Source organism: Eleutherodactylus coqui, chromosome 1 (genome assembly GCF_035609145.1).
Source record: "Eleutherodactylus coqui strain aEleCoq1 chromosome 1, aEleCoq1.hap1, whole genome shotgun sequence".
In the NCBI taxonomy this organism is placed as follows: domain Eukaryota; kingdom Metazoa; phylum Chordata; class Amphibia; order Anura; family Eleutherodactylidae; genus Eleutherodactylus; species Eleutherodactylus coqui.
The window spans coordinates 111,050,201-111,077,796 of record NC_089837.1 but is presented as its reverse complement, the minus strand read 5'-3'; the positions used below and the strand labels follow the sequence as shown (position 1 = coordinate 111,077,796).

The 27,596-nt window shown below is 46.6% G+C and overlaps 1 protein-coding gene across 1 annotated transcript in view; it reads left to right on the top strand.

Moving 5' to 3' along the window:
- CLSTN2 (calsyntenin 2) overlaps positions 1–27,596 on the top strand; it is a 529,216-nt gene that overhangs the window by 203,572 nt on the left and 298,048 nt on the right. The window contains exon 3 of the mRNA XM_066601026.1: positions 26,659–26,867. Within this exon, the coding sequence (XP_066457123.1) occupies positions 26,659–26,867 (209 nt within the window). The remainder of the gene's footprint in view (positions 1–26,658; positions 26,868–27,596) is intronic.

Sequence of the window (27,596 nt, the reverse complement as noted above, 5' to 3'; positions counted from 1 at the left end):
ACGCTTTTTATGCGGATGTCCGATAAATTATAGGACACGAGGAATCGCAGATCGCGCCTATCTGCGTTCTGCGATTCCTTGTGTTCTATATATGCGCTCAATGGGGCCGGCGGCAGCTGCGCCGACCCCATTGAGAACATATACTACAAAGATCATTCTCCTCTGCCACAGCTGTAACAGCTGTGGCAGAGAAGAACGATGTTCGCCCATTGAATTCAATGGAGCCGGCAATACAGCTGGATCCATTGAAAGCAATGGGCTGCCGGCAAGCACGGGATGAATTTTCGGGAAGGGCTTAAAAATATAAGCCCTTCCCTGAAAATCATCCTAAAATGTGTAAAAATAAAAAAATATATATATACTCACCTTGTCCCTGCAGCCGGAGTTCAGCCACGGCCGACCGGCAGTTCTCCTGAACTGCTCTGTGTAGTATTCAGCAGCCGGGGATTTAAAATCCCCGCCTGCTGAATGGGCTGCCTCTGGTTGGTCACAGCCCTCACCAATCAGAGGCAGCTCTCACTCTACTATTCATGAATTCATGAATGGGTCAGTGAGTGCTGCCTCTGATTGGCTCAGCGCAAGGACCAATCAGGGGCAGCTCTCAGCTATTGAATGACAGCTGAGAGCTGCCCCTGATTGGTCCCTGCTCTGAGCCAATCAGAGGCAGCACTCACTCACCCATTCATGAATTCATGAATGGGTGAGTGAGAGCTGCCTCTGATTGGTGAGGCTGTGACCAATCAGAGACAGCTCATTCAGCAGGCGGGGATTTTAAATCCCCGGTTGCTGAATACTACTCACAGCAGTTCAGGAGAACTGCCAGCCGGCCGCGGCTGAACTCTGTCTGCCGGGACAAGGTGAGTATATATTTTTTTTTTTAATTTTTACACAGTTTTGGATGATTTTCAGGGAAGGGCTTATATTTTTAAGCCCTTCCCGAAAATTCATCCCGCGCTCGCCGGCAGCCCATTGCTTTCAATGGAGCCGTCTGTATTGCCGGCTCCATTGAATTCAATGAGCTAACGTCGTTCTTCTCTGTGGCAGAGGAGAACGATCTTTATGCTGACAGTGCGGGGGGGGGGGGGGTCTCACTCTTGCCACCATTGTGGCTTAAAAGTGAGACCTCGGAGCCCGAAATGCAGCCCTGCATGTTGCTCCTCGCCTGCCCTATCCATTTCTGTGTTTTTTACATGATTTTGGTGATTTGCTAAGATTTTCACAAATGAAAACCTTAGCGGAGCACCAGTCATATACAAAAATGCTCGAGTTGCCCATTGACTTCAATGGGATTCATTACTCGAAACGAACTCTCGAGCATCACTGAAATTTCGACTCGAGTAACGAGCACTCGAGCATTTTGGTGCTCGCTCATCTCTAATAGTGAACATTTTTGTATATGTCTCTTTGTTTGTTTGTTCCTCATAGTATTGTACATGCCTTGATGGATTTCAACCAAACTTAGTACACATACTCTACATGATCCAACTTAAAATACTTGATGGGGGTGGGGCATTGGGTTTCAACTATTTGTTGCTGATAGCTGCTAATCACAGCCCAGTTTTCATTTTATTTGAGCAGTTTAAGAATTGGTACAAACAGTTTTTCAACAAATGACCCCTATTGTATAATCTATGGTAGAATAATGCTTTGTGATTCAGCGTGGCGATTAATTTAGATATGTGATGGACCTGGAAAGCCTCTAAAAACGGTAACCCAACAGACAGATCTAGCCAAAGCAAAGAAAGTAAAATTACTGCGGGCAAGTGGGTCAATTGAACAACGTGACCAGCAACTTCAGAACAAGTGAAAAAGAACCAAAACTTCAAAGCGTGCAAAGACCTCTGGACAGCATGACGCAAATTCATAAAGAGCCAGGACATGAAGGCTTTCAAAGACCTCGGAACAGCTTGAGCCCCAAATTCAAAAAGAGATAGGAAGAGCCAATGCATCAAGAGCATCAGAAACCATGGAACAGTGTGAGGCCTGACTTAAAGTACTGTGGAAAGAGCCACTACATCAAGATCTCCAAGAACCCCATAACAACATGAGACTAGAATTCAAAAGGAAGGCAAGAGCCAGGACATCAAAGGCTGCAGAGACCCTGAAACACCATTAAGCCCAAATTCAAAAAGAGAAAGAGCCAGTGCATCAAAGGTGATAAGATATTCCAATTTGTTACTGGAGGGTTTTCAATATTATCCTCACAAGGACTATGTTCAACATCCGACTATTATTATTGGACGGATAGGCCAAGTATGTAGCTATTGTCATTCCAAGAACTTTTAAGCGGAGCCTCCTGGAGTAGAAAAGTTAAACTTCCACCTCTGGAATCGTCACTTGTGTCTGATGGAAAATATTTATACAGATTGATGTATACTTTGGCAACCCCAGGTATATAACCCAGTTTTTCTTTTTGTCAAGTTTCTGATATACTGTAGGAGTTTCTTTACTTAATTGTTGAAAATGGATGTGGTGGAAAAATAGAATCATGGCTGTGCTTTTATTCTCCATTCAGAAGCTTCCCCTAAGTATTGAATACATTGTGCTAAATAAAAGATCATTCAACAAATATTAAACCTTTGAAATAGAAAATAATGCTTTGAAAAGCAATTGAATGTCATATTTGTTTTTGTACAATGTCAGTATACATATTCTCTTCTCCAGTCCTCCACTGCCCATTATTGTACTTCACTAAGCTTTCACTTGCCATTCTCACTGATGTAATTGCCAAGAAGTCTGTGTTTTAAACTCTGTATTTCTCATCTCTTGCTGCCTTTGTCCCTTCGTCATGGACTATGTCCCCTTTGAGAGTGAAAAAGAATTACTTTTACCATTGCTCATTAAAGAAAACCAACATTGTGGCTATGTTATTAAACCTAACACTGCACATTGCCTCCCACTGCTATGCCCTGTGAAAGTAGACTTTAAGAATAAATCTCAAGTCTTTGTTTCCGGCAAGATAACCAGTTTACAGCTACAGTATGTAGAAAGTCTAGTGTAAAATGGGAATTCTCAACCCCTCCTGTTTTATGGTACATAGAATATAGAAAACATTTTGGCCTAATTAAAAGTTGCAAGAATGAAGTCCATTTGAAGAGTATAGAAATATATATATTATTAATTCTTTAATTTAGCTACAGTAAATGATGTATTAAATCTCTATGCACTGCAACCTGTAAAGATACTATTAATTGGGGGCCCTTATGGGTGTTATTGCTGTTGTTACAGTACATAGGCTATAGATATATGAGCATGTTCTGTATACTGTATGATAGTAGTTGTATTTATTTATACACCATTAAGGCCTCATGTCCACGGGGAAAATCAGGCCCGCTACAGATTCTCCATGGAGAATCCGTAGCGGGTCCCTCCTGCCCCGCGGACATGAGGCATAAAAATAAGAATTAACTCACCTCTCGCCCGCTCCGGATCTTCCCTTCGCCGCGGCTTCATCTTCTCTCCGTCGCGGCCGGATCTTCTTTCTTCGGCCCGACGGATGCGCAGGGCACGTCTGCGGATTTTAATTCTTCTTTTGCCCATGGACATGAGGCCGAAATGAGATCAGGAGACAATTGTGGCATAAAAGTCCAACTTTTTGCTCAAATCCCACGTGCAGAAAAATTTTGGAACTTTTTGACCTTTTGAGCTGGCCTAGCCACTTTTGTAAAAACTGGCGTAAATGACAGAAACTGGCATAAATTATACCAGAAATGTACGCCAGATCGGACCTGGCGTACAATTCTGTGTAGGTGCACTGAAGAACCGAGATGTGCCCAATGTATGAAGAGGCATATGTATCAGGTGCATCATGCACCGAGGAAATTATGGTAAGGGCTCAGTCACACGGGCGCATCGGCACCCGTACACCGGCGCCGATGCGCCCGTGTGACTGAACCGTTACTGCAGAAAGAAGACGGCCGTACCTGAAGACGGACGTCTCTCTGCAGCGCTGATGAAAGAATACATGACCGGCAATGAAGCCGGTCACATGTTCTTTCCCCCGGCGCTGCAGAGAGACGTCCGTCTTCAGGTACGGCCGTCTGCTACCTGCAGTAACACAGGCGCAGATGTGCCCTGGTGACTGGGCCCCAAGACCTTAAGCTTAGTAAATTCTCTCCATTATATGTTTATACAGTATGGCAGTGTTATTACGTGTACTGTCTGGTGGCATTAGTTATGTTTATTATGGCAGCATAAGCTATGTATACAGTATGTTAAGAAAATGTATTGACTTGATAATGAAGGCACTGACTATGTCTATCAGTTCTGTGTGCATCTATTTGTATGTGCTTGATGCATGTAAGGGGTTGAATGCCAATATGTGTTGTGGTGCTGCACTCCACAAGATGGCCTGGAGAGGGAGTGAAATTAGCATTTTGTGTGCTAAATTAGCTGGGATGGCTGTAGGGTGTGGTTGGAGGAGATAAAACCTTCAGACACACTCCTGCAAAGGGAAAGAAAAGAAAAGCTGAAAGAGCTACAGGCCCAAGGTCCGATACGGACCAAGCATAGAAGGTTGGAGTCTGACAGGGAGGATGCCCCTAGACTCTCACACACCCAGGTTGGATATGATATGAACTTTGTTGGTGTTATGGTATATGGTACTATAGAAATAAAAAGACTTCAGCAGCAATCTTGAGAAAGGCCAATATGGCCAAAACATCACCATTTTTGTATTTGATGGGAGAATAAATCTTTCCTTGGATTTGCACCCCTGTATGCTGCCGAAGTCTTCTTATTTCTATGGATATTGCTTGGCAGTTGGATTCGATCTCCTAGTACCTCGGCTGTTGCATTTACTTGCACAGATTGGGGTTTATGTGGTGCTGCTGACGCAACTCTCTACGTTTTCATGGTATATGGTACTGTGATGACGGTGATAACCAGAGGCGTATGTTGACGCAATGCGAAATCTGAAATGTGGTCCCTAAATATAATGCTTTATTCATAGTACTGGGATCCCTGTATGGAGAAGTGAGGCTTTATGGGCCCCCTAAGGCTCCTGGGCCCAGGTGCAACCGCATCCCCTGCATCCCCTATAATTATGCCAGTGGTGGTAACAGTGTGAAACTGAAAAAAAAGGCTGGTGAATCAGATATTTTACGAAAGATACAGTCTAGAAGTGAAGTTCTTCTTGTGTTGCCACCCATCCTGTGGAGAAAGATGGCGGTCCAGGAGTGAGTAACCCCCAAGATACCACAGTGCGTATTACTGTTAAAGTTGGTTTTATGGTCCTGCCAGAACCTTCATTTTCATTGCTGCGAACAGACATGACCTGAACTGTACATTGATTGGCTGAAGGGCTTAGTATAAAAGATGAATCCCGTTCACAGACTGGGGTGATACAGCAGCTTTATAGAGTGCAGAGAGAGAGGCTTGCAGGTAGACTTTTTGAGTATCCAGGAGGGAAAGTCTTGGGTGATTGACTTTGCAACTCTGAATGGAGCCAGAGGGACTAGTGAGAGCTGATATTGCAGATGATAGGTGCACTGTTTGTGGGCCATGACTGAATTTGCAGGTAATATGCACCATTTTCAGAAGTGAAATAGCACATACGTGCCAACACGTACGGCCTTGCTGTGTTTACGGAATTTATCAGACATTGATTAAGTTTGTACAGGAGCCTGAGAGTACACTCATACTTGCATTATGGGAACCCTTCAGTTCAATACTGGATTCAGTGTGTTATTACCCATTATATAAGTGTGCACAACTATTATTTCTGGTACCAGTTCTTTCATTAGTCCCATGTTAGAAAACTGTCCCCCTTTAACAATCGCCATGAAGATGATTTAATCTGCAGCGTTATCAAAAGACGGCATTAGAAGTCCAGCGCAGGTCTTCGGTTCCATGGGAAGCGGGTGCTCGGCTTGTACCGCAAAAAAGCAAGCCCTCATATGGCTATGTTAATATCAGCTAGGGAGTCCAAGCAGCAAGCCTAAAAGTGGCCCCTATTGCCCCCCACCCCCTTTGTAACCAAGTGTTCCAAGTGTTCTCTGGTCTGTCATGGATTTCAGTATATAGTATTAAGCCCTGTCTGTGGCGGAGCTTGAAAGGAATGTGAGTTCTATATTTTTAACTAATTAAAACCAGATAGTGAAATATTTCCCTTTTTTATCATCTCTCAGTTTTTATTTTATGATTGCAGATTTTTTAAATTCTATTGAATGTACCTCATTATGGTTTTTTTTTACACGGAGCGAGAAATTGTTTTCAGAAGTGAAGAAGCAAACAATGACAGATTTCGCTCATTCATCCAGTTTATACAATTAGATAAATAAATTAAATTTTGTGCGCTCAGTCGTTCATTCATCGTACCAGTGAATGTGAATGACTGAATGATTGCTGTTAATATGCAGGGAGTTGGGAACAAGCAAACAATAATTTTATGCCTATATAAAATGAATGACAGACGAGAAGCAAATGAATTATTTTTCATTGTTCAATTGTTGGCCATGTTTACACTGAATGATTGTCGTTCAAATTTGCATGATCCAATGATTTTTTGAATGATAATTAGAGATGAGCGAACGTACTCGTTCGAGCTTGATACTCGTTCGAGTATTAGCGTGTTCGAGATGCTCGTTACTCGAGACGAGTACCACGCGATGTTCGAGTTACTTTCACTTTAATCTCTGAGACGTTAGCGCGCTTTTCTGGCCAATAGAAAGACAGGGAAGGCATTACAACTTCCCCCTGCGACGTTCAAGCCCTATACCACCCCCCTGCAGTGAGTGGCTGGCGAGATCAGGTGTCACCCGAGTATATAAATCGGCCCCTCCCGCGGCTCGCCACAGATGCATTCTGACATAGTTCAGGGAAAGTGCTGCTGGTGCCGGAGCTGCTATAGGGAGAGCGTTAGGAGTTATTTTAGGCTTCAAGAACCCCAACGGTCCTTCTTAGGGCCACATCTAACCGTGTGCAGTAGTGTGGAGGCTGCTTTTTGCAGTGTTGCACTTCTTTTTTTTTTTTGTATATCGGCCGTGCAGAGCATTGCGTGCTGCAGTAATTTTACATTGTCCAGGGCCAGTAGTGGTGAGGCAGGGACAGAAGACATATTTAGTGTATATAGGCAGTGGGCCTTTCCAAAAACATTTGGGAAAAAAAATCTATTTGGGCTGCCTGTGACCGTCCTCTGTGTACTGGGTCTCTGCTGGGGGTAGTTGTCCTAATTCATACGCAACCAGCTAAGTGTTACAGCAGGCTTGCACAAAATTCTTTCCTGCCTCTGCTGTGCGTTCCATAAGCGAAGTCAGCCTCCAACCACAGGCCAATAAGCGGCACATTTAATTACAGCGTTCTGTTTCTGCACTACTGGTAATACACCATGCTGAGGGGCAGGCCTAGAGGACGTGGACGCGGCCGAGGACGTGGAGGCCCAAGTCAGGGTGTGGGCACAGGCCGAGCTCCTGATCCAGGTGTATCGCAGCCGACTGCTGCGGGATTAGGAGAGAGGCACGTTTCTGGCGTCCCCACATTCATCTCACAATTAATGGGTCCACGCGGTAGACCTTTATTAGAAAATGAGCAGTGTGAGCAGGTCCTGTCGTGGATGGCAGAAAGTGCATCCAGCAATCTATCGACCACCCAGAGTTCTGCGCCGTCCACTGCTGCAACTCTGAATCCTCTGGCTGCTGCTCCTCCTTCCTCCCAGCCTCCTCATTCCATTACAATGACAGATTCTGAGGAGCAGGCAGACTCCCAGGAACTGTTCCCGGGCCCCTGCCCAGAATGGCCAGCAATGGTTCCTCTCCCACCGGAGGAGTTTGTCGTGACCGATGCCCAACCTTTGGAAAGTTCCCGGGGTCCGGGGTATGAGGCTGGGGACTTCCGGCAACTGTCTCAAGAGCTTTCAGTGGGTGAGGAGGACGATGACGATGAGACACAGTTGCCTATCACTCAGGTAGTAGTAATTGGAGTAAGTCCGAGGGAGGAGCGCACAGAGGATTCGGAGGAAGAGCAGCAGGACAATGAGGTGACTGACCCCACCTGGTTTGCTACGCCTACTAAGGACAGGTCTTCAGAGGGGGAGGCAAGTGCAGCAGCAGGGCAGGTTGGAAGAGGCAGTGCGGTGTCCAGGGGTAGAGGCAGGGCCAGACCGAATAATCCACCAACTGTTTCCCAAAGCACCCCCTCGCGCCATGCCACCCTGCAGAGGCCGAGGTGCTCAAAGGTCTGGCAGTTTTTCACTGAGAGTGCAGACGACCGACGAACAGTGGTGTGCAACCTTTGTCACGCCAAGATCAGCCGGGGAGCCACCACCACCAGCCTCACCACCACCAGTATGCCAGACATATGATGGCCAAGCACCCCACAAGGTGGGACGAAGGCCGTTCACCACCTCCGGTTTGCACTGCTGCCTCTCCCCCTGTGCCCCAACCTGCCACTGAGATCCAACCCCCCTCTCAGGACACAGGCACTACCGTCTCCTGGCCTGCACCCACACCCTCACCTCCGCTGTGCTCGGCCCCATCCACCAATGCCTCTCAGAGCACCGTCCAGCCATCGCTAGCGCAAGTGTTGGAGCGCAAGCGCAAGTACGCCGCCACGCACCCGCACGCTCAAGCGTTAAACGTCCACATAGCCAAATTTATCAGCCTGGAGATGCTGCCGTATAGGGTTGTGGAAACGGAGGCTTTCAAAGGTATGATGGCGGCGGCGGCCCCGCACTACTCAGTTCCCAGTCGCCACTACTTTTCCTGATGTGCCGTCCCAGCCCTGCACGACCACGTCTCCCGCAACATTGTACGCGCCCTCACCAACGCGGTTACTGCCAAGGTCCACTTAACAATGGACACGTGGACAAGCACAGGCGGGCAGGGCCATTATATCTCCCTGACGGCACATTGGGTGAATTTAGTGGAGGCTGGGACAGAGTCAGAGCCTGGGACCGCTCACGTCCTACCCACCCCCAGAATTGCGGGCCCCAGCTCGGTGGTGGTATCTGCGGCGGTGTATGCTTCCTCCACTAAACCACCCTCCTCTCCTGCCCCTGAGCCAATCAGAGGCAGCCCTCACTCACCCATTCATGAATTCATGAATGGGTGTGAGTGAGGGCTGGCCTCTGATTGGTCAGGCTGTGACCATTCAGAGGCATCTTATTCAGCAGGCGGGGATTTTAAATCCCCGGCTGCTGAATACTACTCACAGCTGTTCAGAGCAGTTCAGGAGAACTGCAGCCTGCCGCGCTGAACTCCGTCTGCCGGCACCAGGTGAGTATATATATATTTTTTATTTTTACACATTTCTGGATGAATTGCAGGAAAGGGCTTATATATTTAACCCCTTTCCGACAATTCATCCCACGATCGCCGGCAGCCCATTGCATTCAGTGGAGTCGGCTGTATTGACGGCTCCATTGAATTCAATGGGCTAACATCGTTCTTCTCTTCCACAGCTGTTACATCTGTGGCAGAGGAGAACTTGCTGTGTCGTTCCCATCATTTTCATGAATTGCCAAGATTTTCACACATGAAAACCTTAGCGAGCATCGGCGAAATACAAAAATGTTCCGGTCGCCCATTGACTTCAATGGGGTTCGTTATTCGAAACGAACACCCGAACATCGCGGGAAGTTCGTTTCGAATAACGCGAACCCGAACATTTTGGTGTTCGCTCATCTTTAATGGTGAGGGAGTACGTAGCCGATCGCACGACCGTCCTCTGTGACGCCTCTGCCCCCTACAACTACTGGGTGTCAAAGCTGGACACGTGGCCTGAACTCGCGCTGTATGCCCTGGAGGTGCTTGCTTGTCCTGCGGCTAGCGTCTTGTCAGAGAGGGTGTTTAGTGCGGCTGGGGGAATCATCACGGATAAGCGTACCCGCCTGTCAACCGACAGTGCCGACAGGCTTACACTCATCAAGATGAACAAAGCCTGGATTTCCCCAGACTTCTCTTCTCCACCAGCGGACAGCAGCGATACCTAAGCGTAGGCTGCACCCGCGGATGGAAGCATTGTTCTCTATCACCATCAAAAACGTGGACCTTTTAGCTTCATCAATCTGTGTATAATATTCATCCTCCTCCTCCTGCTCCTCCTCCTGAAACCTGACGTAATCACGCCGAACGGGCAATTTTTCTTAGGCCCACAAGGCTCAGTCATATAATTTTTGTAAACAATTTTTATACGTTTCATTGCTCATTAAAGCGTTGAAACTTTCACCTGAACCAATTATTTATTTTAACTGGGCTGCCTCCAGGCCTAGTTACAAATTAAGCCACATTAACCAAAGCGATTAATGGGTTTCACCTGCCCTCTTGGTTGGGCATGGGCAATTTTTCTGAGGTACATTAGTACTGTTGGTACACCAATTTTTTGGGGCTCTCGCCTACAGTGTAATACAATTAATTTTTTGCCCACCTGCATTAAAGCTGACGTTGCATCAGCTGTGCTGGGCACTGCAATGGGATATATTTATGTACCGCCGGTGGGTTCCAGGGAGCCACCCATGCTGTGGGTCCACAGGGAGTTGTAACTGCATGAGTCTACTTCTAAAGAACCCCAGTCTGACTGGGGCATGCAGTGTGGGCCGAATCCCACCTGCATTAAACATGACATTACCTCAGCTGTGATGGGCAATGCAATGGGATATATTTATGTACCGCCGGTGGCTTCCTGGCACCCAAAAATGCTGTCGGTCCACACGGAGTTGTAACTGCATGTGTCCACTTCTAAAGAACCCCAGTCTGACTGGGGCATGCAGTGTGGGCCGAAGCCCACCTGCATTTAATCGGACATTACCTCAGCTGTGATGGGCACTGCAATGGGATACATTTATGTACCGCCGGTGGGTTCCAGGGAGCCACCCATGCTGTGGGTGCACACGGAATTCCTATTGCGGAGTTGTACCTGCCTGTGACTATTTATAAAAAAACGCGGTCTGACTGGGGCATGCAGACACCTTGACAGAATGAATAGTGTGTGGCACATAGGTTCCCCATTGCTATGCCCACGTGTGCAGCTCCTGATGGCGGTGGCACAGGATTATATTTCTCATTGCTTCTGTACAGCATTGTGGGCTATCTCCCCGCCCCTTTTAAAGAGGGTCGCTGCCTAGCCGTGCCAACCCTCTGCAGTGTGTGCCTGCGGTTCCTCCTCATGGCAGACGCACTTATAAATAGACATGAGGGTGGTGTGGCATGAGTGCAGCTGAAAGCTGCGCAGGGACAATAAGGTGTGCGCTGTGGACACTGGGTCGTGCGGGGGGGTTGGGCAGCATGTAACCCAGGAGAAGTGGCAGCGGAGTGTCATGCAGGCAGTGATTGTGCTTTGTTGGAGGTAGTGTGGTGCTTAACTAAGGTATGCATTGCTAATGAGGGCTTTTCAGAAGTAAAAGTTGTTGGGAGGGGGGGGGCCCACTCTTGCCGCTATTGTGGCTTAATAGTGGGACCTGGGAACTTGAGATGCAGCCCAACATGTAGCCCCTCGCCTGCCCTATCTGTTGTTGTGTCGTTCCCATCACTTTCTTGAATTGCCCAGATTTTCACAAATGAAAACCTTAGCGAGCATCGGCGATATACAAAAATGCTCGGGTCACCCATTGACTTCAATGGGGTGCATTACTCGAAACGAACCCTCGAGCATCGCGATAATTTCGTCCCGAGTAACGAGCACTAGAGCATTTTGGTGCTCACTCATCTCTAATGATAATCTTTCCATATAAAACGGTTTTCGAGATGCTGCCATCTTGCCTTCGCTGCAGAAATGTGCTTAGCTGCAGCCTCATGGGCAATGCACACAATAGAGAGAAGGGAACCCATTGACGTGCAGTGTATTTTACTAATGAGTAGACGATTGCAAATCCCCTAGTGGGAAAAAAAAAGTAAAATTAAGTTTATTAACATATTTTTAAAAATATCAAAAATAAAAAATACCCTTTTTGATTTCTCATGTTAAAAAATAGAGATGAGCGAGCATACTTGTCCGAGCTTGATGGTCGTTCGATTATTAGGGTGCTCGAGATGCTCGTTACTCGAGACGAGCACCACGCGGTACTCGTCTCGATTAAACGAGCACTGACCATTGAATTCAATGGAGCCGGCAATACAGCCGGCTCCATTGAAAGCAATGGGCTGCCGGCGAGCGCGGGATGAATTTTCGGGAAGGGCTTAAAAATATAAGCCCTTCCCTGCAATTCATCCAGAAATGTGTAAAAACAAAAAAAATATATATACTCTCCTGGTCCCGGCAGACGGAGTTCAGCCGCGGCTGGCGGCAGTTCTCCTGAACTGCTCTCTGTAGTATTCAGCAGCCAGGGGTTTAAAATCCCCACCTGCTGAATGAGCTGCCTCTGATTGGTCACAGCCTGACCAATCAGACGCAGCTCTCACTCACACCCATTCATGAATTCAATTTTTTTGTTTTTACACATTTCTGGATGAATTGCAGGGAAGGGCTTATATTTTTAAGCCCTTCCCGAAAATTCATCCCGCGCTCGCCGGCAGCCCATTGCTTTCAATGGAGCCGGCTGTATTGCCGACTCCATTGAATTCAATGGGCTAACATCGTTCTTCTCTGCCACAGCTGTTACAGCTGTGGCAGAGGAGAACGATCTTTATGCTGACAGTGCGGGTGGGGGGGGGATCTCACTCTTGCCGCTATTGTGGCTGAATAGTGGGACCTGGGAACCTGAAATGCAGCCCAGCATGTTGCCCCTCGCCTGCCCTATCCGTTTCTGTGTCGTTTCCAGTACTTTTTTGGGTTTTGCAGATTTTCACCAATGAAAACCTTAGCGAGCATCGGCGATATACAAAAATGCTCGAGTCGCCCATTGACTTCAATGGGGTTCGTTACTCGAAACGAACTCTCGAGCATCACTGAAAGTTCGACTTGAGTAACGAGCACTCGAGCATTTTGGTGCTCGCTCATCTCTATTAAAAAATTAAGCAAAAAATTGAATAAAAAATTGATAAAAAGTTGTACCCTGCAAAAAAGCCTTTTATATCTCCATCAATAGAATACTAAAAAAAAGTTATAAATAGCACAATTGTACTTTTTCTATTTTACCCCACTTAAAAAAAATTTCAATACAAAATATATGGTACATTATTAGAGATGAGCGAACGTACTCGTCCGAGCTTGATATTCGTGCGAATATTAGGGTGTTCGGGATGCTCGTTACTCGTAACGAGTACCACGCGGTGTTCTGGTTACTTTCAGTTTCCTCTCTGAGACATTAGCGCGCTTTTCTGGCCAATTGAAAGACAGGGAAGGCATTACAACTTCCCCCTGTGACGTTCAAGCCCTATACCACCCCCCTGCTGTGAGTGGCTGGGACGATCAGATGTCACCCGAGTATAAAAGTCGGCCCCTCCCGCGGCTCGGCTCAGATGCCGTGTGAGTTAGTGAGGGAAAGTGCTGTTCTATTGGAGTTGCTGCAGGGAGAGTGTTTGTAGTGAGTGTAGGCTTCAAGAACCCCAACGGTCCTTCTTAGGGCCACATCTACGTGTGTGCAGGCTGCTGTTAGCAGTGGAAATTTTTTTTTTTTTTTTCTCAAAATCGGCAGTGCAGAGCATTGCACCCGGTATTAGGGACAGAAGTGGTGCTTAGGCAGGGAGAGTGTTAGGAGTGAGTGTAGCCTTCAAGAACCTCAACGGTCCTTTCTAGGGCCAAATTTAACCGTGTGCAGTACTGTGCTGGCTGCTGTTAGCAGTGTTGCATATTTTTTTTTTTCAAAAAATCGTCTGTGCAGAGCATTGCACCCTCCATTGATACTACAGGGACAGAATTGTGTAGGCAGGGCCACAACACAGTTATTGTTCATTGAATATCCGCAGTGGGGCCTTCCCTTTGCAAAAAAGCGAAAAAATTATATTTGGCCTGCCTGTGTCAGTCCTAAGGTCTCCGTGTACGTGTGTGCTGCGTGGAGAACGTACAAAAATCAAACGCAACCAGCTACGGTTTACTGCAGGCTTGCACCATTGTCTTTCCTGACTGGCAAATACCTGCTCTGCCAGAATTAATAACTCTGCTACACTAAAGTTGTGTGACACTTTTTCAGGGCCACACCACAGTTATTAAACGTATTGTTCATTGAATATCCGCAGTGGGGCCTTCCCTTTGCAAAAAAGCGAAAAAATTATATTTGGCCTGCCTGTGTCAGTCCTAAGGTCTCCGTGTACGTGTGTGCTGCGTGGAGAACGTACAAAAATCAAACGCAACCAGCTACGGTTTACTGCAGGCTTGCGCCATTGTCTTTCCTGACTGGCAAATACCTGCTCTGCCAGAGTTAATAACTCTGCTACACTAAAGTTGTGTGACACTTTTTCAGGGCCACACCACAGTTATTAAACGTATTGTTCATTGAATATCCGCAGTGGGGCCTTCCCTTTGCAAAAAAGCGAAAAAATTATATTTGGCCTGCCTGTGTCAGTCCTAAGGTCTCCGTGTACGTGTGTGCTGCGTGGAGAACGTACAAAAATCAAACGCAACCAGCTACGGTTTACTGCAGGCTTGCGCCATTGTCTTTCCTGACTGGCAAATACCTGCTCTGCCAGAGTTAATAACTCTGCTACACTAAAGTTGTGTGACACTTTTTCAGGGCCACACCACAGTTATTAAACGTATTGTTCATTGAATATCCGCAGTGGGGCCTTCCCTTTGCAAAAAAGCGAAAAAATTATATTTGGCCTGCAGGCTTGCACCAATTTATTTCCTGCCTGGGAAATCAAATCACTGGTAATACAGCATGCTGAGGGGTAGGGGTAGGCCTAGAGGACGTGGACGCGGCCGAGGACGCGGAGGGCCAAGTGAGGGTGTGGGCACAGGCCGAGCTCCTGATCCAGGTGTGTCGCAGCCGACTGCTGCGCGATTAGGAGAGAGGCACGTTTCTGGCGTCCCCACATTCATCGCCCAAATAATGGGTCCACGCGGGAGACCTTTATTAGAAAATGAGCAGTGTGAGCAGGTCCTGTCCTGGATGGCAGAAAGTGCTTCGAGCAAGCTATCATCCACCCAGAGTTCTGTGCCGTCCAGTGCTGCAAATCTGAATCCTCTGTCTGCTGCTCCTCCTTCCTCCCAGCCTCCTCACTCCACTACAATGACACATGCTCAGGAGCGGGAACACTCCCAGGAACTTTTCTCGGGCCCCTGCTCAGATTGGGCAGCAGTGGTTCCTCTACCACCAGAGGAGTTTATCGTCACTGATGCCCAACCATTGGAAAGTTCCCGGGGTCCGGGGGATGAGGCTGGGGACTTCCGGCAACTGTCTCAAGACCTTTCAGTGGGTGAGGAGGACGATGACGATGAGACACAGTTGTCTTGCAGTGAGGTAGTAGTAAGGGCAGTAAGTTCGAGGGAGCAGCGCACAGAGGATTCGGAGGAAGAGCAGCAGGACGATGAGGTGACTGACCCCACCTGGTCTGCAACGCCTACACAGGACAGGTCTTCAGAGGGGGAGGCACGGGCAGCAGCAGGGCAGGTTGCAAGAGGCAGTGCAGTGGCCAGGGGTAGAGGCAGGGCCAGACCGAATAATCCACCAAGTGTTTCCCAAAGCGCCCCCTCGAGGTGCTCTAAGGTCTGGCAGTTTTTCACAGAGACGCCTGACGACCGACGAACAGTGGTGTGCAACCTTTGTCGCGCCAAGATCAGCCGGGGAGCCACCACCAACAGCCTGACCACCACCAGCATGCGCAGACATATGATGGCCAAGCACCCCACAAGGTGGGACGAAGGCCGTTCACCGCCTCTGGTTTGCACTGCTGCCTCTCCCCCTGTGCCCCAACCTGCCACTGAGATACAACCCCCCTCTCAGGACACAGGCACGACCGTCTCATGGCCTGCACCCACACCCTCACCTCCGCTGTCCTCGGCCCAATCCAGCAATGTCTCGCACCGCACCGTCCAGCCGTCGCTAGCGCAAGTCTTTGAGCGGAAGCGCAAGTATGCCGCCACGCACCCGCACGCTCAATCGTTAACCGTCCACATAGCCAAATTTATCAGCCTTGAGATGCTGCCGTATAGGGTTGTGGAAACGGAGTCCTTCAAAGCTATGATGGCGGCGGCGGCCCCGCGCTACTCAGTTCCCAGTCGCCACTACTTTTCCCGATGTGCCGTCCCAGCCCTGCACGACCACGTCTCCCGCAACATTGTACGCGCCCTCACCAATGCGGTTAGTGGCAAGGTCCACTTAACTATGGACACGTGGACAAGCACAGGCGGGCAGGGCCACTACATCTCCCTGACGGCACATTGGGTGAATTTAGTGGAGGCTGGGACAGAGTCAGAGCCTGGGACCGCTCACGTCCTACCCACCCCCAGAATTGCGGGCCCCAGCTCGGTGGTGGTATGTTCGGCGGTGTATGCTTCTTCCACTAAAGCACCCTCCTCCTCCTCCTCCTCCTCAACCTCTGTCTCGCAATCTAGATGTGTCAGCAGCAGCAGGACGTCGCCAGCAGTCGGTGTCGCGCGGCGTGGCAGCACAGCGGTGGGCAAGCGTCAGCAGGCCGTGCTGAAACTACTCAGCTTAGGAGATAGGAGTCACACGGCCCACGAACTGCTGCAGGGTCTGACAGAGCAGACCGACCGTTGGCTTGCGCCGCTGAGCCTCCAACCGGGCATGGTCGTGTGTGACAACGGCCGTAACCTGGTGGCGGCTCTGCAGCTCGGCAGCCTCACGCACGTGCCATGCCTGGCCCACGTCTTTAATTTGGTGGTTCAGCGCTTTCTGAAAAGCTACCCACACTTGTCAGAGCTGCTCGTAAAGGTGCGCCGGCTCTGCGCACATTTCCGCAAGTCCCACACGGACGCTGCCACCCTGCAACATCGGTTTAATCTGCCAGTGCACCGACTGCTGTGCGACGTGCCCACACGGTGGAACTCTACGCTCCACATGTTGGCTAGGCTCTATGAGCAGCGTAGAGCTATAGTGGAATACCAACTCCAACATGGGCGGCGCAGTGGGAGTCAGCCTCCTCAATTCTTTTCAGAAGAGTGGGCCTGGTTGGCAGACATCTGCCAGGTCCTTCGAAACTTTGAGCAGTCTACCCAGGTGGTGAGCGGCGATGCTGCAATCATTAGCGTCACCATTCCTCTGCTATGCATCTTGAGAACTTCCCTGCAAACCATAAAGGCAGCCGCTTTGCGCTCGGAAACCGAGCCGGGGGAAGACAGTATGTCGCTGGATAGTCAGAGCACCCTCCTGTCTATATCTCAGCGCGTTCAGGAGGAGGAGGAGGAGCATGAGGAGGATGAGGAGGAGGGGGAAGAGACAGCTTGGCCCACTGCTGACCGTACCCATGCTGCTTGCCTGTCATCATTTCAGCGTGTATGGCCGGAGGAGGAGGAGGAGGAGGAGGAGGATCCTGAAAGTGATCTTCCTAGTGCGGACAGCCATGTGTTGCGTACAGGTACCCTGGCACACATGGCTGACTTCATGTTAGGATGCCTTTCTCGTGACCCTCGCATTCAACGCATTCTGGCCACTACGGATTACTGGGTGTACACACTGCTCGACCCACGCTATAAGGAGAACCTTCCCACTCTCATTCCCGAAGAGGAAAGGGGTTCGAGAGTGTTGCTATACCACAGGACCCTGGCGGACAAGCTGATGGTAAAATTCCCATCCGACAGCGGTAGTGGCAGAAGGCGCAGTTCCGAGGGCCAGGTAGCAGGGGAGGTGCGTAGATCGAGCAGCATGTACAGCCCAGGCAGTGCAACAGTCTTTAAGGGCCTGGCCAGCTTTATGGCTCCCCAGCAAGACTGTGTCACCGCTCCCCAGTCAAGGCTGAGTCGGCGGGAGCACTGTAAAAGGATGGTGAAGGAGTACGTAGCCGATCGCACGACCATCCTCGGTGACGCCTCTGCCCCCTACAACTACTGGATGTCGAAGCTGGACACGTGGCCTGAACTCGCGCTGTATGCCCTGGAGGTGCTTGCTTGTCCTGCGGCTAGCGTCTTGTCGGAGAGGGTGTTTAGTGCGGCTGGGGGAATCATCACAGATAAGCGTACCTGCCTGTCAACCGACAGTGCCGACAGGCTAACACTCATCAAGATGAACAAAGCCTGGATTTCCCCAGACTTCTCTTCTCCACCAGCGGACAGCAGCAATACGTAAGCAATACGTAGGCTGCACCCGCGGATGGAAGCTACGTTCTCTCTCACCATCCAAAACGGGGACATTTCTGCTTCATCAATCTGTGTCTAATATTCCTCCTCCTGCTCCTCCTCCTGAAACCTCACGTAATCACGCTGAACGGGCAATTTTTCTTAGGGCCACAAGGCTCACTCATAATTTTTCTAAACAATTTTTAGATGTTTCAATGCTCTTAAAAGCGTTGAAACTTTAACTTGAACCAATTTTTCGTTAAACTGGGCTGCCTCCAGGCCTAGTTACCACTTAAGCCACATTAACCAAAGCGATTAATGGGTTTCACCTGCCCTCTTGGTTGGCCATGGCCAATTTTTTTGATGTACATTAGTACTGTTGATTCAGCAATTTTTGTGGGCCCTCGCCTACAGTGTAATCAAATGAATTTTTAGCCCACCTGCATTACAGCTGACGTTACATCCGCTGTGTTGGGCAATGCAATGGGATATTTTTGTGTACCGCCGGTGGGTTCCAGGGAGCCACCCATGCTGTAGGTGCACACGGAGTTTAACCTACATGTGTCCACTTGTAAAGAACCACAGTCTGACTGGGGCATGCAGTGTGGGCCGAAGCCCACCTGCATTAAGCACGACATTACTACCTCAGCTGTGTTGGGCAATGCAATGGGATATTTTTGTGTACCGCCGGTGGGTTCCAGGGAGCCACCCATGCTGTAGGTGCACACGGAGTCTAACCTACATGTGTCCACTTGTAAAGAACCCCAGTCTGACTGGGGCATGCAGTGTGGGCCGAAGCCCACCTGCATTAAGCACAACATTACTACCTCAGCTGTGTTGGGCAATGCAATGGGATATTTCTATGTACCGCCGGTGGCTTCCTGGCACCCACCCATGCTGTGGGTCCACAGGGAATTATAAATGCATCTGTTTCCACTTGTAAAGAACCCCAGTCTGACTGGGGCATGCAGTGTGGGCCGAAGCCCACCTGCATTAAGCACGACATTACTACCTCAGCTGTGTTGGGCAATGCAATGGGATATTTTTGTGTATCGCCGGTGGGTTCCAGGGAGCCACCCATGCTGTCGGTCGACAGGGACTTCACAATAGGGAGTTGTACCTGCCTGTGTCTATGAATTAAAAAGCCTGGTCTGACTGGGGCATGCAGAGACACCTTGACAGAATGAATAGTGTTTGGCACATAGGTTCCCCATTGCTATGCCCACGTGTGCAGCTCCTGATGGCGGTGGCACAGGATTCTATTTCTCATTGCTTCTGTACAGCATTGTGGGCTATCGCCCCGCCCCTTTTAAAGAGGGTCGCTGCCTAGCCGTGCCAACCCTCTGCAGTGTGTGCCTGCGATTCCTCGTCATGGCAGACGCACTTCTAAATAGACATGAGGGTGGTGTGGCATGAGGGCAGCTGAAGGCTGCGCAGGGACAGTTTGTTGTGTGCTGTGGACACTGCGTCGTGCGGGGGGGGGGTTGGTCAGCATGTAACCCAGGAGAAGTGGCAGCGGAGTGTCATGCAGGCAGTGATTGTGCTTTGTTGTAGGTAGTGTGGTGCTTAGCTAAGGTATGCGATGCTAATGAGGGCTTTTCAGAAGTAAAAGCCCCTCGCCTGCCCTATCCGTTGCTGTGTCGTTCCCATCACTTTCTTGAATTGCCCAGATTTTCACACATGAAAAACCTTAGCGAGCATCGGCGAAATACAAAAATGCTCAGGTCGCCCATTGACTTCAATGGGGTTCGTTACTCGAAACGAACCCTCGAGCATCGCGAAAAGTTCGTTCCGAGTAACGAGCACCCGAGCATTTTGGTGCTCGCTCATCTCTATACATTATATATATGGTACCACTAAAAAAACACAAAACTTTCCAGCAAAAAAAAAAAAAATACAGCTATGTTGATAAACACAGAAACAAAAAAATAAAAATAGAAACAAAATACTAATCTTGAAAGAAAGGGATAAACAAAATGTTAAAAAGACAAACACACACATATGTATATATATATATATATATATATATATATATATATATATATATATATATATATATTTATATTTATTTATTTATTTATTAGGTCTTCAAGGTGTTAAATCATAAAGTTAGCTTAGTAAAGTGAAACATTTATTGACTGCCCCCCTGCTGCCATTTAATGCTAGATTTTTACATCTATCTCTAAATAAATGACATCTACCATTTTCTAGTTCTGGTTGATCAATGGGTAAGTAGACATAATAGAGACACACATTTTAAACGTTTTGAAGGTCTGTAGATTAATTCAGTACTAAATAATGTATCTGCTGTTTTTGAAGAGAGGTTATATTTTATTTATCGGAACTATGGAAATAAGTATGGCATCTTAAATGTATTCAAAGGATATCTATAATAATGCCAAAATGAGTATAAACTAGTAGCTAAGGAACATTATTATTAATATCCCAGCTGTTATTTTTAGTACACCCTTTGTCAAAAAAAATCCTGCACCTAGGAGTTTATTTTTGCTGCAAAACTCGTCCTGCAGTTACATCTCAGGCAAATATACAAACGATTACAGTTATGGTGGGATTAGGTGAACGGTCTTGCCAGCTGAGGCCGTTAAAGCAGTTCCACCCTTGGTGTATAAAAAGGCTTTCAAAGCCTACTTGTGTGTAGTGGGCCTCTTTTTCTGCTTTTGTAGAGCTTGTTGACCACTAGACATACCTCTACAATGTAACACTGGTCAACAAAGTTTTACAAAAGTTATGTTACTGAAATAAAATTAGTCATTTCTTAGCAATTTTTATGAGCTCAACACGAATATGACAGTCAGAATTCAAAACTGTCTCTGTTTTTATTGTAGTCTGCAATAACTGTTTACATCACGAAATGCATGTCAATAGTAATAGGCCTCTGGTTAATACCTGTAAAAACATCAAGTCATAGACTGCGGCTTAGATTTATTTGCCTGTCTCTTGTACAGCTGTTTGGGAGCATCTCTGTGGAGTGCCCAGCAGTAGTCAGCCAGCATGGTAGTGCCCAGCAGTAGTCAGCCAGCATGGTAGTGTCCATCAGTAGTCTGCCAGCATGGTAGTTTCCAGCAGTAGTCAGCCAGCATGGTAGTTTCCAGCAGTAGTCAGCCAGCATGGTAGTGTCCAGCAGTAGTCTGCCAGCATGGTAGTGTCCATCAGTAGTCAGCCAGCATGGTAGTGTCCATCAGTAGTCTGCCAGCATGGTAGTTTCCAGCAGTAGTCAGCCAGCATGGTAGTGTCCAGCAGTAGTCTGCCAGCATGGTAGTGTCCATCAGTAGTCAGCCAGCATGGTAGTGCCCAGCAGTAGTCTGCTAGAATGGTAGTGTCCATCAGTAGTCAGCCAGCATGGTAGTGTCCAGCAGTAGTCTGCCAGCATGGTAGTGTCCATCAGTAGTCAGCCAGCATGGTAGTGTCCAGCAGTAGTCAGCCAGCATGGTTGTGTCCAGCAGTAGTCAGCCAGCATGGTTGTGTCCAGCAGTAGTCAGCCAGCATGGTAATGTCCAGCAGTAGTCAGCCAGCATGGTAGTGTCCAGCAGTAGTCAGCCAGCATGGTTGTGTCCAGCAGTAGTCAGCCAGCATGGTTGTGTCCAGCAGTAGTCAGCCAGCATGGTAATGTCCAGCAGTAGTCAGCCAGCATGGTTGTGTCCAGCAGTAGTCAGCCAGCATGGTAATGTCCAGCAGTAGTCAGCCAGCATGGTAGTAGACTATTTTTCGTGGTATCTTTGCTCCATTGTTGCAATATCTTGATAAAAACGGTCACCATGTTCATCACTAACCATACCACAATTGTCTGGAAGGAAATCCAGATGGGAATGAAGGGGTAGAATTCCGCAGCATGAACATTGCAAGGCGAAAAGCTATTAGGTTCAATAGAACCTAATAGCTGTGGAATAACGCTGTGAATTTATGCTGTGAGCCCCCCCCCCCCCCCCCCGCTCCCTCCTGCTGACGGCCGCTACTCACTGCTCCCCTGCGCCGGCACCCGAACCTGCAGTCTCAAGCGGGGGAGATACTCGCTAAAGGCAATGCTCGTTCGAGCAATTGCCTTTAGCGAGTATACTCGCTCATCTCTACTAATAACACCATCACACAATGAACATATATTACAACCACATATTGACTGAATAATATTACTATGCTGCTACTGAATAAACACCACTATACCAAAACCAATATTACCAAGATATGTCATAGTGCTACAATATAGTAGTACATACCAGTTGTACACATGCAGACGCTACAGTTCAGTTACTTCTGCTGACCCACAGGTGACATCCTATCTGATTAAAGTCATTTACTTTACCTTTTCTTCTCTATCCAGCCCAAATGGCAATGATAATTTCTTCCAGCCATGACTCCTCTCTGCAGAATTTCTAGCACATACATTGTTGGCTCTTTGCTTCTCTAGGACCATCCACACCTACAGCCTACACTTTACACAAACTCCCTATTTTTTGTACCCCAGGCAGTAAAAATATCCTCTTGGTGCCACATACAGTAATAAGGCCCCTTGTTTTCTACATCCTACATAACTTACTTTTGCCCCCCTCCCCTTTTCCTCCCACATAGTATTAATGCCCAACTTACAGTTTTCACATTGTTAGAGTTTATATACACTGAATAGCCAGATTATAAGAGCCAGTCAATCTAGCAGCGCATTGGACCTCCTTTGGCCTTCAGGACCTGAAGCCTCTAAAGCTGCCGTGTCCTTTGCTGGCTGCTGCTCTCTCATAGAGTATAAATCCTGTCTCTGTTATCTGAGCCAGCAGCTACTCTTGCTCTGTTATGCTACCTTGTACTCACAGCTCATGACCCTTCCTCTGCTCCAAGTCAACACCACTTTCTCCACTCCCCACGGCCTCTTTCTGTCACCTTCTATTTGGGTGCACCCTTACCTCTAATAGCTTGCTGCCCACCGAGAGAATCCGCCATTGGACCTTTCAATCTGCTTTGATAACGGCTGGATATAGGTTAGCAGTCATTGCTTCTACCCTGGTGGCCAAAGCACTCCACTAGATCTACGTGATTAACTAACGGAGGCCCTTTCACAGTTGGGGGAACCAATAGGGATTCATGGAGTCCCTACTGGGCAACTCCAAGTCTGGGCAAACATCAAGGCAGTATCCAGAATGCATACAGAAATATATGTGTTAAACTCTCAATATATTGACATGTAATTATTAGTGAAGCCTATATTTTCTTAATCAGAGCAAACCATTGAGAAGCGTTTAGCAATCCAGAAATATATTTGTCTGGCACCATGTTACTATGTTTTCCAAATGATAAATTCTCACTTTTTCTCTGTAACCTATAAACTTAGATTTCCATCAAGAAGAATAAACTACAGAATAAGCCTATTGTTTCCATCATATTACCCTGTTTTACTGTATTACCGAGTTAACTCCCTTTAAACAAAATGTAGTTTACAATATATTAAATTTCATTGTTATGTACCAGTTGGAGTCATGATAATGCCCCACAATTAGGATTTCCTGGAATAACCCCACTTATGCACCCTCTTCATGTAGTAGATTGAAAAAGTTAAAAGGATTTAAACTCAACCTCACTTTTCACTTGGTATCTAAAGTCCCCTTTATAGTGACATTTGTTTAGATCATGCCATCCAAAAGGTGGTGCAGATTTCCAAGGATCAATTATTGCAGTGTAACCATTATAGCTGCGTACATTTTATAAACTGCTCATTTGAGGAAAGAATTTGAGTGTGATTTACTCAGCCCTGTAAATATCTTGATCTTTTTGCGTCCTCTGTTGCCAAAATTTCACCTTTGGGGTCTGTTTTTTTTTCAAGGTTACCAATCCAAAACTAGACAAGACATTCTAACACTTGCTTGTCCATCTAAAAGCAGTACAGATATACTGTGAGGTCACGTAAGGCAAAGATCTTCATCATAAATATAAGTCCATAAATAATTATGCAAGTGTCTCTAGACCTTTAAATGGACTTAATTAACCTTCCATGTTCTAAATCTGTTTGCCAAATAATGGTATGTGTAAACAAGTGTTAATATATGCAGACCAAGTGCTAATTAGCTATATTTTAAGTCAGAAATATGATGCTAACTTTACAATATATAATGTTTGTTTCCAATATAACACTGCTGTTTAATGCTAATCTAATGTCACACCATGCTTTAAATAAAGTATTATGCAACTAGCGTTAGGTACGTTTGTGCTGGAGTCAAGGATGATAACATCTTATATAACATTGCTATACAACGGGAGGAGAATTGTGTCTATTAGTTGTGATATTGGAATTAGTGCCTAGTAGCATTACCACCACTGGAAACATGAGCCATGTTGGACTGGGACATGTTCAACTCACCAGAGGGTGGGTATTCACTCTTAATTCACTTCTTAAGCGAAAAACATGTGAACGGGCAAAGTTTCATATTCAGTGATTATGGGACTCCCAGTGGGGATGAAAGAATCCCCTGCCATAGCTGTCACAGCTGTGGCAGAGGACCATGATGCTATCCCATTGCTTCTAATGGGGGCCAGCGCTGCTGTTGCCCAATTGAAAGCAATGGGATGAAGGCAACCCCCTTAAGGTTTTTTGGGCAGGGCTTAAAATATAAGCCCATCCTTAAAAATAAGCTCTAGCTGCTTTAAAAAAAAAAAAATTATACATCACCTAGCAGCTCTGTAAGGCTTCTGGCGCGTCTTCTCCCTGGCTTCCCGACACTCTTCTGTATCTTTTTTTCTGGCCGGGAATTGAAAAATCCCTGCCTCCTGGAAACGCTGCCTCTGATTGGCTGAGCGCAGGGACCAATCACAGCCATTCAATCATTGAATCTGGCCAGAAGCACCTTTTAAATGCCCTGCTATAAGCAGCGGGGAAGCTATTCCCTGTGCAGGAGTTTCCATTAACTTCTGCTCCTATAGGAGTCAATGGAAACTCCTGCAAAACGCGCAATTATGTCCTATCTTTTTTAGGTGCGCCCTGTTTTGTGCTTCAAATTCTGAACATATGAACGCTTCTATAGAAGCGAAAAACACGCTCATCTGACCGAACGCTAAAGGGGTATTCTAGGGACATTTATTCATCCACTAGCTAATCAGTGGGCATCTGACTGTTAAGCAAAATCATGGGGTTCTCATGTTGGGCAAAACAAATGGAGTGGCAGTGTGCATGCTTGACTGCTGCTTCATTCATTTCAATGGGAAATGCAAAAACAGCTGAGTTCAAGTGCTTGGCAATCTCCAGTGCTCACATTGAAATGAATGAAGCTGTGCCTAAGCATGTGCAGTGTTGCTCCATTCATCTTGCCAGTCTCTTGGGGAACACAGGACCCCCATTCTGGTGATCAGTGGTGGTCCCAGCAGTTGGACCCCTATTGATCAGCTAGCTATCCCATAACTTGTGAATAGGGGTTAACTTCAGGTCACTGGAATCCCCCTTTAATTGTTCTGCAAGCTATCACTGCACATACAGTCCAGGCTATAAATATTCCCAAGGAGCAACCGTTTGGCTATAATCAATTAAAATCAAGGTTGTTTCTTGCTGAATTTCTTGCTTCATGCTGTTGTTTGGCCTACTATTGTAACAGAACTTCAGGTTCCTCAGCACGTTGTAGATCCTCTGAAGCGTTTGTCCATTAATGCTACTGTAAACATGAGACTTGTGCTCCAGATCCCATCTTCTCTACGTGCTCCAAACCATGATAGTAGCTAGGGAATAAACTGCTGCCCTCACTCTTGTCTTTTCTGTCTTGTCAAATGTAGACTCTCTAGGTTACGTTCACACATGTCAGATTTACCGCAGACAAATCTGATATGTCTTTACATGAGCATCAGAGACTGAAACCTGAGACTAACGGATGGGCCACTGAATGCACAAAAGGAGCAGCCTTATTCAATTGGAATAATACACATGGGAGTCATCTATGGATTTTTTTTCAATATTGTTGACAAAAACCTACTCAAATATTTTATGGAACATATGAATGGGGTATAGAGTATTCTATTTCCTTGCAATGGAATACAGAATTCTAGTAAATTTGATGAGGGGTTAGACATGGAATCTTCAGCTAAATCTGCAATATGTGAACACAATCTTAATGTTCTTGTATATATTAAACTGTCAATTAGACAGTCAATTTCAGTGGGACTGCATGACTGCTGAATGAGTATGGGGGGTCTTAACTTTAACCCCGAGAACAGGTGAAAGAAGGATCAGGTGTGTTGAATTTTAGTACCCTTTCCTTTTGTTTTCCCCTGGAATCAAGTGTCTGCCAGGGCAGTCTGTCTATGGCTTTCTCCATGAAAAAACATGAATGTTTGGCTGAACCAAGTGTCAATATATACAGGGAAGTCATGAGAAATAGCTATTGACATCTATTGAAGGTGCATTTGGGTCCTTAAACAAACTTGCATATAACCACAGTTGGAGTCCCTCCAAAAAAGCCCTTGAACTATTACACTGCATTACATTACAATGTCTTTGCTATAATACACATGCAAGTTGTGCATCAAGAACTGTGTTCTTTTAAATCTCTTATCCAGTAAACTGTATGCTTTGGACTGCTTGTTATTTACTCCTACAATATTCACTGTGACACTCCTTTTTTTCCCCTTTAGGGCCGTGGTTCATATCCAGGTAAATGATGTGAATGAATTTGCTCCAGTATTTAAGGAAAACACATATCGAGCAACTGTTACAGAGGGCAAAATCTATGACAGCATCCTGCAAGTTGAAGCAATGGATGAAGATTGCTCACCTCAATACAGCCAGATCTGCAATTATGAGATTGTTACCAGTGATGTACCGTTTGCTATAGACAGAAATGGTGAGTGTATTTCATGTATGTCATTTTATAGTATGTGCTTTCTTAAAAATATCTGCTACATATACGATATGTTTCATTTTTGTTGATAATACAGTCAATTTTAATTTTGCAGTAAAATTTAAAAAAATGTTTGGGACGGAAAAATATTGCATAGAAGAGAAATTGGCCCCCATTTACTATGTTATTTACTAGTCTGAGCAAAGGATGTAATTGGAGTGATTTGTGCAAAATTTATTGAATAAATCTGTCCCATTTTTACTTGGCAGAAAATCGTTTGCAGAACTGTGGATGTGGATTTAAATCCAACTTGGACAATATCCCTATTTTCTATGTGTTTGCCTTGTGTTCCTGATTGTTTACATGCTTAAAAATGTTTAGGTTAATTGGCTTCTTATGAAATATGCCCTAAAAAATGTGTCCAATATACTACCAAGGACAACTATAGAAAATTAATTTTGGGTTCATGTGTCTTCTAAGCTACAGTACATCTAATGGTAGTTGCGCGTCTAAAAAGTTGGGTTCAGTCAGAATTAGTTCAAAACAAACCAGAAGTTCATAAAAACCCCTAAAACAAGTACTGAACACATTATCAGCGTTAGCACTGCTGGGGATCTTAAGTTAAAATTTTGCCAAGGACAATTTCTGCATGGACTTTAGAAGCTCCATGCAGATGTTGTCCTCACTCAGATTTGAACCTAGAACTCCAGCACTGCAAGGCAACAGTGCTAA